The sequence below is a fragment of the Acipenser ruthenus genome, chromosome 5 (genome assembly GCF_902713425.1).
Source record: "Acipenser ruthenus chromosome 5, fAciRut3.2 maternal haplotype, whole genome shotgun sequence".
NCBI lineage: Eukaryota > Metazoa > Chordata > Actinopteri > Acipenseriformes > Acipenseridae > Acipenser > Acipenser ruthenus.
The window spans coordinates 575561-587500 of NC_081193.1; the positions used below are offsets into that span (position 1 = coordinate 575561).

At 43.7% G+C, this 11940-nt stretch overlaps 1 protein-coding gene across 4 annotated transcripts in view; it reads right to left on the reverse strand.

The window, feature by feature from the left end:
• Positions 1–288: 288 nt before the first annotated feature.
• The window catches only part of LOC117402829 (palmitoyltransferase ZDHHC14-like), an 81096-nt gene continuing 69444 nt past the window's right edge, over positions 289–11940 (reverse strand). For 3 of the 4 annotated variants that reach the window (XM_059023486.1, XM_059023483.1, XM_059023485.1), the window contains exons 5-9: positions 9871–9919; positions 9435–9537; positions 8851–8960; positions 6081–6183; positions 289–1522 (exon numbers count right to left, since the gene is read on the reverse strand). In XM_059023486.1, coding sequence (XP_058879469.1) covers positions 1121–1522; positions 6081–6183; positions 8851–8960; positions 9435–9537; positions 9871–9919 — 767 coding nt within the window. In that variant the 3' untranslated portion in view covers positions 289–1120. The remainder of the gene's footprint in view (positions 1523–6080; positions 6184–8850; positions 8961–9434; positions 9538–9870; positions 9920–11940) is intronic. The other variant, XM_059023484.1, reaches the window with a different exon arrangement.

The window sequence follows — 11940 nt, forward strand, 5'->3', positions numbered from 1 at the left end:
AAACATCCTGTTCCCTTGCAGGAGGGCTGGAGGTTGGGAATGGAGTGTAAACAGCAGCACACAGATCATGTAGTTCTCCCCTGTGCCAAACATGGAGTGAACTTTGAAATAGCAAGAGACAAAGTAAATCGAATCAAACCTATGGTTAACTGGGTATTCACCACAACCCCCAGCCACAGGGTGTAGTTTAATCTGGGTTGAAAGGTTAAAAACAACAGAACACATTAAACTGAAAATGTACGATTGATTTTCTGAGACGAGACACGTCAAGTATCAGAAACTCCAGACTAAGAGCTGTAATTTTATTCATGTCCACATGAAATCTAACATTTGGAGATAATAAAATGATGATATGGCACAACACAATGCCATCATTTTAACCATTTCAAACATAAAGAAGATTAAATAATATGAAACATGATGCTGCTGATACATTGTCAAAGGGATTCACTACAAAGAAAGGCAAGAATAGTATCTATTACAATATATACACTGTATATCGTTGCAGTCCTTTTAGAAAATAGTGCCGTTGGTCATGAATATAAAACAGCAAAAAGCATTTTATTCCTGTAGATTTCTTTATCTGTAGATTTCTTTAAATGACTGAAACAAGGAGCTTCATTCTCAACCTTAAAACAGGAAAATCATGTATCTCAGTCCAGAATGGCACAGACTTGAATATATACACACGATGAACAGCTAGAATATGGGTTAGACACTTGCACAGTATAAGAGAAGCCCATTGTGTCCACACTGGCTGCTTTACCAAACGATGCGTTCCATTTCAGGAGGGATTCAGCATGGCGTGTCACAATGTCTTGTATGATCATCACAGTGGAACTGTGCCTCAAGTCTGGCATGACTGGCCTGCATAACCTGAAGGCTCCCCAAGGCAGCATTTAACTAAGAACCAAAACACAAGCTTCGAAAGGGGAGTCCCACTGCGTGTCCATTCCAGTCTGTCCTGGGAATGAGTCCCACTGCGTGTCCATTCCAGTCTGTCCTGGGTATGAGTCCCTCTGCATGTCCATTCCAGTCTGTCCTGGGTATGAGTCCCTCTGCATGTCCATTCCAGTCTGTCCTGGGAATATCACAGGGATTTCAGTGGGGACGGATGGGCTCAGACAGAGCTCAGCTTGACAAGGCCTCGCACCGAGTCTTCATGCAGAGAGTCCTGGCTGGCCAGGTTGAACACATGCATGGTGTGGCTGTGAGTCAGGGAGCTCCCCGAGGAGAGCACTCCCCGTAGGGAGGGGACCTCCTCTGGGGTCAGGAAGTGGGGTCCTCCCTGCTCCTCCCGCGCTGGCAGCATGTCCGACAGCATGGTGTCGCACGACAGGTTTGGCGTGGAGGATGGCGGGGTGGGCTGCCCGAGGGTGAGGGGGGCACAGGGGGCGCTGAGGGGGATCTTCCCCGGGAGGGGCAGCTCGTCGCTGGCCAGGTGGGGCTCAGTCTGCAACAGGGGTGTGGCTGCAGCCTGCAAAACGAATTTAGTGCTCTGAATGCACTGGTCCTGGTCACACTGTGGCAAGGGAAGAAGGAATGGTGAAATAACGCACACACACACACACACAATGGGAGTGGAGGAAGGGATACAAACAGGTCAGAGTGTTTGAAACAGAAGGGTGGGTGGGAGTGGAGAAGAAGAAGATGACACATTAGTTACTTTGTTTCATTTTTGCAAAAATCCCTAGAAAAATCAAAAGCACAGACAACAAAAAATGGCCTCCAAGCTGCTGGGTGAATATTTAGGGACTGGATCCAAAGTGAGCTCATAATAACATGCCAATAAAGAATACATGTTAATGCGCCCCCGATGGGCCACACTCATCAGAACATCTCGGGATGGATTTTTGTAATGGACACAAATAGAAGAGTGTTCTGATGAAATACTTTGAACAAAAGACAATAAAGGATTGCTTTATTAGTATACCTGTTTTCCACAGTTTATTGGAACGATTATTCCCGTCCCCCGTTAGCCTGGGCCACACAAAAAACAACAGTCTTGCACTCTCACAGCAGCACATTCCCACAGCAGCACATTCCCACAGCAGCTTGTCTCTCTCACAGCAGCACATTCCCACAGCAGCTTGTCTCTCTCAGAGCAGCACATTCCCACAGCAGCTTGTCTCTCTCACAGCAGCACATTCCCACTGCAGCTTGTCTCGCTCTCACAGCAGCACATTCCCACAGCAGCTTGTCTCTCACAGCAGCACATTCCCACAACAGCTTGTCTCTCTCACAGCAGCACATTCCCACAGCAGCTTGTCTCTCTCACAGCAGCACATTCCCACAGCAGCTTGTCTCTCTCACAGCAGCACATTCCCACAGCAGCTTGTCTCTCACAGCAGCACATTCCCACAGCAGCTTGTCTCTCTCACAGCAGCACATTCCCACAGCAGCTTGTCTCTCTCACAGCAGCACATTCCCACAGCAGCTTGTCTCTCTCACAGCAGCACAATCCCACAGCAGCTTGTCTCGCTCTCACAGCAGCACATTCCCACAGCAGCTTGTCTGTCACAGCAGCACATTCCCACAGCAGCTTGTCTCTGTCACAGCAGCACATTCCCACAGCAGCTTGTCTCTCTCACAGCAGCACATTCCCACAGCAGCTTGTCTCTCTCACAGCAGCACATTCCCACAGCAGCTTGTCTCGCTCTCACAGCAGCACATTCCCACAGCAGCTTGTCTCTCTCACAGCAGCACATTCCCACAGCAGCTTGTCTCTCTCACAGCAGCACAATCCCACAGCAGCTTGTCTCTCTCTCACAGCAGCACATTCCCACAGCAGCTTGTCTCTCTCTCACAGCAGCACATTCCCACAGCAGCTTGTCTCTCTCACAGCAGCACATTCCCACAGCAGCTTGTCTCTCTCTCACAGCAGCACATTCCCACAGCAGCTTGTCTCTCTCTCACAGCAGCACATTCCCACAGCAGCTTGTCTCTCTCACAGCAGCACATTCCCACAGCAGCTTGTCTCGCTCTCACAGCAGCACATTCCCACAGCAGCTTGTCTCGCTCTCACAGCAGCACATTCCCACAGCAGCTTGTCTCTCTCACAGCAGCACATTCCCACAGCAGCTTGTCTCTCTCACAGCAGCACATTCCCACAGCAGCTTGTCTCGCTCTCACAGCAGCACATTCCCACAGCAGCTTGTCTCTCTCACAGCAGCACATTCCCACAGCAGCTTGTCTCTCTCACAGCAGCACATTCCCACAGCAGCTTGTCTCTCTCACAGCAGCACATTCATACAGCAGCTTGTCTCACTCTTTAGCACAGCACGTTGTTTCCCCAGAGCAGCCCTCTTTGGAGTCAGTCTTATCAAGAAAACCTCTTCGTTTTTCTTCATCTTTTAGCCATCCACGCAATTTAGATTCCGCAACATTTATATCTTTTGAAGCTGCTGCTTGAGTTTCACCTTTCCTTCTCTGTCCACTGCATCGAGTTTCATTTTAGCAGAGAAGGATTTTCGTTTTTTGGGGTCTGCCATGCTTCATACTGTATTTCTGGAATGTTCACCCAATGTTTGCGAATCAAATTGCATTATGGGGAAAATGGGAGCCATGACCTTACCGTGTTCTAACCGATTCTGCACTATGACAGGTCGCGTTATAACAGGGTAGCACTGTGTGTGTGTGTATGTGTGTATGTTTGAGTGTATATATATATATATATATATATATATATATATATATATATATATATATATATATATATATATATACACACACATACTGAGTGCACAAAACATTAGGAACACCTGCTCTTTCCATGAAATAGACTGACGAGGTAAACCCAGGTGAAAGCTATGATCCCTTATTGATGTAACCTGTTAAATCCACTTCAATCAGTGTAGATGAAGGGGAGACAGGTTAAAGAAGGATTTTTAAGCCTTGACACAATTGAGACATGGATTGTGTATGTGTGCCATTCAGAGGGTAAATGGGCAAGACAAAAGATTTAAGTGCCTTTGAACGGGGTATGGTAGTAGGTGCCAGGCGCGCCGGTTTGATTGTGTCAAGAACTGCAACGCTGCTGTGTTTTTCACGCTCAACAGTTTCCCGTGTGTATCAAGGATGGTCCACCACCCAAAGGACATACCAGCCCACGGTCGAAAACGACTCACTGATGAAAGAGGCCAAAGGAGGCTGACACGAATTGTGCAGAGCAACAGACGGGCTACAGTTAGTCAACTGACAGTCCAGTACAACATTGGTGCCGAAAGACCCATAAAAGAACTCGTCGTACCTTGACACAAATGGGGTATGGCAGCCGACGACCTAAGAGAGTTCCACTTCTTTCAGCAAAACACAAGAAACTGCGGTTGCAGTGGGCCAAGGAACGAAAACACTGGACACTGGAGGATTGGAACAACATTGCCTGGTCTGATGCATATGGAGAAAACCACATGAGTACATGCATCCATCATGCCGCGTGTCAACATTGCAGGCTGGTGGTGGTGGTGTGATGGTGTGGGGTGTGTTTACATGGCACACATTGGGCCCCTTGATAAAAGTGGAGCAACGTTTGAATGCCACAGGATATCTGAACATCAATGCCAATCAGGTGCATCCCTTCATGACAGCAGTGTATCCATCTGCTAATGGATTTTTTCAGTAGGATAATGCCTCATGCCACAAGGCTAGGATTGTCCAGGAATGGTTCCACGAACATGACAGTGAATACAGCTTACTGCAGTGGCCTGCCCAGTCACCAGATCTCAATCCAATTGAGCATCTGTGGGATGAGATGGAACGAGCTATTCGGAGTAGAGATCCACTACCAGTCAACTTGACACAACTGTAGGAAGCATTGGAGTCAACATGGGCCAGCATCCCTGTGGAACACTTTCGACACCTTGTAGAGTCCATGCCCCGACGAATTGAGGCTGTTCTGAGGGCAAAAGGGGGTGCAACTCAATATTAGGAAGGTGTTCCTAATGTTTTGTACACTCAGAGTGTGTGTGTGTGTGTATATATATATATAATTTAAAAACTTTTTTTTTTTTTTAAGCAAAGTGATACCATATTCAATTAAAAATAAACCCAAACAAGCTGCAAAGCCGTTGTTTAAATGCATGCACGCACTTGTAGCGTATTTGGAATGTAACAGCTGGTCAATCTCGGCTGAGATGTCATCCTAGTGGGCTTTGAAACATAACCATAATGTGACGTACCTCCTAAAGTTGCAGTATTGTATCAGAAGGGGGGCTGTGAGATTCTTAACAATGTTATCGTACCCAGGCATCGAACCAGAGGTGACTGCTTGAAGGGTTTTGAGGTTTTAATAAAATGTCCTTCTATGTACTGTTTAAACAGACTAGAAGGTGTGGTCTTAGAACAGGATGGAAGAATACTGTCATTGAGCAAGATGATTCTCAATGACAGTATTATGGGATGGTGCTTACCATGTTGCTATGAGACTGTGTCGCCCCATACGTCGTGATTCCATTAGATGATTCTCAATGACAGTATTATGGGATGGTGCTTACCATGTTGCTATGAGACTGTGTCGCCCCATACGTCGTGATTCCATTAGATGATTCTCAATGACAGTATTATGGGATGGTGCTTACCATGTTGCTATGAGACTGTGTCGCCCCATACGTCGTGATTCCATTAGATGATTCTCAATGACAGTATTATGGGATGGTGCTTACCATGTTGCTATGAGACTGTGTCGCCCCATACGTCGTGATTCCATTAGATGATTCTCAATGACAGTATTATGGGATGGTGCTTACCATGTTGCTATGAGACTGTGTCGCCCCATACATCGTGATTCCATTAGATGACTCTCAATGACAGTATTATGGGATGGTGCTTACCATGTTGCTATGAGACTGTGTCGCCCCATACGTCGTGATTCCATTAGATGATTCTCAATGACAGTATTATGGGATGGTGCTTACCATGTTGCTATGAGACTGTGTCGCCCCATACGTCGTGATTCCATTAGATGATTCTCAATGACAGTATTATGGGATGGTGCTTACCATGTTGCTATGAGACTGTGTCGCCCCATACGTCGTGATTCCATTAGATGATTCTCAATGACAGTATTATGGGATGGTGCTTACCATGTTGCTATGAGACTGTGTCGCCCCATACGTCGTGATTCCATTAGATGGTGCTACTGACTGTGGTGTATCTGGCTGTATAAAGCCTCTTCTATCAATTAAACTACAAAAGAGAAAACAAAATGAAAAAAAAAATTACATCTTATTATATTTCAAATAAATAAAACGATACTACCTGTTAAAAACAGTAATCTAGACAGAGACAGATCTACTGTACATGCTGCTACCATTGCAATCTGTTACCCTGTGTCATGAATTATACAAATACAGAGCTTCATCCTGAATTACACAAATACAGAGCGTTATCCTGAATTACACAAATACAGCGCTTCATCCTGAATTACACAAATACAGCGCTTCATCCTGAATTACACAAATACAGAGCTTCATCCTGAATTACACAAATACAGAGCTTCATCCTGAATTACACAAATACAGAGCTTCATCCTGAATTACACAAATACAGCGCTTCATCCTGAATTACACAAATACAGCGCTTCATCCTGAATTACACAAACACAGAGCTTCATCCTGAATTACACAAATACAGAGCTTCATCCTGAATTACACAAATACAGAGCTTCATGAATTACACAAATACAGCGCTTCATCCTGAATTACACAAACACAGCGCTTCATCCTGAATTACACAAATACAGCGCTTCATCCTGAATTACACAAATACAGCGCTTCATCCTGAATTACACAAATACAGCGCTTCATCCTGAATTACACAAATACAGAGCTTCATCCTGAATTACACAAATACAGCGCTTCATCCTGAATTACACAAATACAGCGCTTCATCCTGAATTACACAAATACAGAGCGTTATCCTGAATTACACAAATACAGAGCTTCATCCTGAATTACACAAATACAGCGCTTCATCCTGAATTACACAAATACAGCGCTTCATCCTGAATTACACAAATACAGAGCTTCATCCTGAATTACACAAATACAGCGCTTCATCCTGAATTACACAAATACAGCGCTTCATCCTGAATTACACAAATACAGCGCTTCATCCTGAATTACACAAATACAGCGCTTCATCCTGAATTACACAAATACAGCGCTTCATCCTGAATTACACAAATACAGCGCTTCATCCTGAATTACACAAATACAGAGCTTCATCCTGAATTACACAAATACAGAGCTTCATCCTGAATTACAAATACAGAGCTTCATCCTGAATTACACAAATACAGAGCTTCATCATGAATTACACAAATACAGAGTGTTATCGTTTTGTTTTTAAATCTCTGTGTTGAGATGCAGCTGGTTATGACTGTGCAAATTTAAATCTCTGTGTTGAGATGCAGCTGGTTATGACTGTGCAGATTTAAATCTCTCTGCCAATGGAACCCAGGAAAGGAATGTTACCTCTCATCTAGAATCATCTGAATTAATATTATTGATACAGTGAAGAATACCATATAGCAGCTCATGCAGAGGGATTAAATGCAATGTTGGTTTTTGAGAAAAAATGTAAATCTGCCAATATACCCCATCAATAAACTCGTGAGCTCTCTCTGTGTGGATAGATTAGTGCTCTGTGAGCTCTCTCTGTGTGGATAGATTAGTGCTCTGTGAGCTCTCTCTGTGTGGATAGATTAGTGCTCTGTGAGCTCTCTCTGTGTGGATAGATTAGTGCTCTGTGAGCTCTCTCTGTGTGGATAGATTAGTGCTCTGTGAGCTCTCTCTGTGTGGATAGATTAGTGCTCTGTGAGCTCTCTGTGTGGATAGATTAGTGCTCTGTGAGCTCTCTCTGTGTGGATAGATTAGTGCTCTGTGAGCTCTCTCTGTGTGGATAGATTAGTGCTCTGTGAGCTCTCTCTGTGTGGATAGATTAGTGCTCTGTGAGCTCTCTCTGTGTGGATAGATTAGTGCTCTGTGAGCTCTCTCTGTGTGGATAGATTAGTGCTCTGTGAGCTCTCTCTGTGTGGATAGATTAGTGCTCTGTGAGCTCTCTCTGTGTGGATAGATTAGTGCTCTGTGAGCTCTCTCTGTGTGGATAGATTAGTGCTCTGTGAGCTCTCTGTGTGGATAGATTAGTGCTCTGTGAGCTCTCTCTGTGTGGATAGATTAGTGCTCTGTGAGCTCTCTCTGTGTGGATAGATTAGTGCTCTGTGAGCTCTCTCTGTGTGGATAGATTAGTGCTCTATTTAAGACAAATTAGAAATAAACAAATAAATAAACAAACAGAAGCACTCCCAGATCGAGTAGAGAGATGTATGGAAAGGTTGAGTACTGTAGCGGGACTACAACAGGAGACAGCTGTAATCATTCACTATTAAGAAACCCAGTGGTGTACAGTCCCTTCATGAAAAATGAATGCTGTAGCAAAACAAAGAAATTCAACAGAAAATCTGTTCACATGTCCGTACATACTCATGTCATACATCTGGAAGCCCACTCACTGAACTGGGATGAAGCTGTCTGATATTCACATTGTTTCGCATTCTTTCGGCAGTAGAAGCTAATGGGGATGTATGGAGGTCTCTGTCTGCATGTCACACTTAAGAACTGCTCATCTCATTTTGAACTGTGTACTTGGTGTCTTTAGCGTAAGTTATTGAGCATCACGCGATCTGGGGACACATGAAGGTGCATCAGCGTATTCATCACGCTGACAGCTCTGAACTCACAGCCGTGACGGCAGACTAGATTACTCACATAGCGTTCATTTAGTAACACAATGTTGGAGGGCAAGGGTTTCCCGCTGCAAACAGGGAGCAGCTGAATAGAGGAGTCTCCTTACCTGGGAGGTACTGGTCCACACAGCGCCACGCAGCAGTTAGTGACAATGTTCCCATGGCTGTAGGGATTGTAGTTGTCTTTGCCTCTTTTAGTTGACCATGCTCCCTTAATCTAAAACAAATAGAAAATAATAGAACTCAAGCAATCTGTAGCAACAAAAATCAAACCTCAAACCATCAGGTCTCAATTAGGTCCTGGGATATGACTTTGTGCAGCTCAAAGGCTCGAACCCGGGATTATTCCATATGGACCGTGCTTATGCTGTTCAGAACTGGACATTGGTTTTTGAAATCCAGTAAACCCATGTGAAATGAGTGGAAAAGGTGTAAGTTGTGCACATCACTGGGTAAGCGTACTCTCTACAGAGAGACTTCTGGAAGCACTGATCTTGTATCCATGTCCAACCTGCCCAGGTTCTGAGCCAGGCAGATCCCACATTCTCACTGATTTTACATGTATTAGTTCTATTAACATCACCACTAGTCAAGAAGGAAAAAAACAAACAGAACAAAAACAGCTCTACGAATCAACACTTTTACATAGTGTCATACTGTCCCATTAACATGAAAGAACTTCAACACTTACGTCTTCATTGGTGGTTTGATTGGAGCTGATCAGGTATGTGTGAAATCCTGAGAGACCGACAATAGACCACACAGAGAAGAAGCAAACGACTGCTTCCAGCACAGTAATACAGAGTCAAGGAAGAAGCAAAACACTGAGAACTCACGCTACAGTCTGTAAAACACTAGGATATCATAGCTGAAATCCCACAAGAGAGGAGCCATCACACACCCTAGAGCTGTTCATTGCAGGAAAGCCTCACACTTAATATCAAGCTAACTGCACTTCCAGCACTCACTGCAAATGATTTACTGATGAAGAGTTGACTCTGCATCCCCCTGCCCTGCTAAAGGAGGATCCTGACACATTACAATCCCAGCTAGGCTCTTCCTGTGTAAAGACTGCACATACTGGTAAACAGCAGTGGATGTTGTGCCAGGTCCAGTGAAAAGGATATCTAGCGGGACTGTCCTTCAGTGCGTTCAAGAATCCTGTCTGATGAGACCCTGAAAGACAAGAGAGTAAAACACAATAGCACAGAACACACAAACACACAGTGCACTGGATTGCTCTACTTTTATTTCTTTATTTCTTAGCAGACGCCCTTATCCAGGGCAACTTACACATTATTTTTACATACAATTACCCCTTTATACAGTTGGGTTTTTACTGGAGCAATCTAGGTACACACTGCTGCCCCTACTCATGTTGAAGTGCCTCGGTCGGCACTTTCACAAAATCAGCTTTAACCATTACCTAGTTCAGCATCTCAACTGGATGCATGAGGATGTGTGTCAAAGGATTCATGGTTATATATATATACAGACGTGCTCAAATTTGTTGGTACCCTTACAGCTCATTGAAATAATGCTTCATTCCTCCTGAAAAGTGATGAAATTAAAAGCTATTTTATCATGTATACTTGCATGCCTTTGGTATGTCATAGAATAAAGCAATGAAGCTGTGAAAAGAGATGAATTATTGCTTATTCTACAAAGATATTCTAAAATGGCCTGGACACATTTGTTGGTACCCCTTAGAAAAGATAATAAATAATTGGATTATAGTGATATTTTTTAACTAATTAGTTTCTTTAATTAGTATCACACATGTCTCCAATCTTGTAATCAGTCATTCAGCCTATTTAAATGGAGAAAAGTAGTCACTGTGCTGTTTGGTATCATTGTGTGCACCACACTGAACATGGACCAGAGAAAGCAAAGGAGAGAGTTGTCTGAGGAGATCAGAAAGAAAATAATAGACAAGCATGGTAAAGGTAAAGGCTACAAGACCATCTCCAAGCAGCTTGATGTTCCTGTGACAACAGTTGCAAATATTATTAAGAAGTTTAAGGTCCATGGAACTGTAGCCAACCTCCCTGGGCGCGGCCGCAAGAGGAAAATCGACCCCAGATTGAACAGAAGGATAGTGCGAATGGTAGAAAAAGAACCAAGGATAACTGCCAAAGAGATACAAGCTGAACTCCAAGGTGAAGGTACGTCAGTTTCTGAGCGCACCATCCGTTGCTTTTTGAGCGAAAGTGTGCTCCATGGAAGAAGACCCAGGAGGACTCCACTTTTGACAGAAAAACATAAAAAAAGCCAGACTGGAATTTGCTAAAATGCATATTGACAAGCCACAATGCTTCTGGAAGAATGTCCCTTGGACAGATGAGTCAAAACTGGAGCTTTTTGGCAAGTCACATCAGCTCTATGTTCACAGACGAAAAAATGAAGCTTCCAAAGAAAAGAACACCATACCTACAGTGAAACATGGAGGAGGCTCGGTAATGTTTTGGGGCTAATTTACTGCGCCTGACACAGGGTGCCTTGAATCTGTGCAGGGCACAATTAAATCTCAAGACTCAAGGCATTCTGGAGCGAAACGTACTGCCCAGTGTCAGAAAGCTCTGTCTCAGTCGCAGGTCATGGGTCCTCCAACAGGATAATGACCCAAAACACGCAGCTAAAAGCACCCAAGAATGGATAAGAACAAAACATCGGACTATTCTGAAGTGGCCTTCTATGAGTCCTGATCTGAATCCTATCGAACACCTATGGAAAGAGCTGAAACTTGCAGTCTGGAGAAGGCACCCATCAAACCTGAGACAGCTGGAGCAGTTTGCTCAGGAAGAGTGGGCCAAACTACCTGTTAACAGGTGCAGAAGTCTCATTGAGAGCTACAGAAAACGTTTGATTGCAGTGATTGCCTCTAAAGGTTGTGCAACAAAATATTAGGTTAGCAGTCCCATCATTTTTGTCCATGCCATTTTCGTTTGTTTTATTATTTACAATATTATGTTGAATAAAAAATCAAAAGCAAAGTCTGATTTCTATTAAATATGGAATAAACAATGGTGGATGCCAATTACTTTTGTCATTTTCAAGTTATTTCAGAGAAAATTGTGCATTCTTCGTTTTTTGTGGAGGGGTACCAACAAATTTGAGCACGTCTGTATGTATATATATATATATATATATATATATATATATATATATATATATAGTAACATGCTGGGTAATGTATT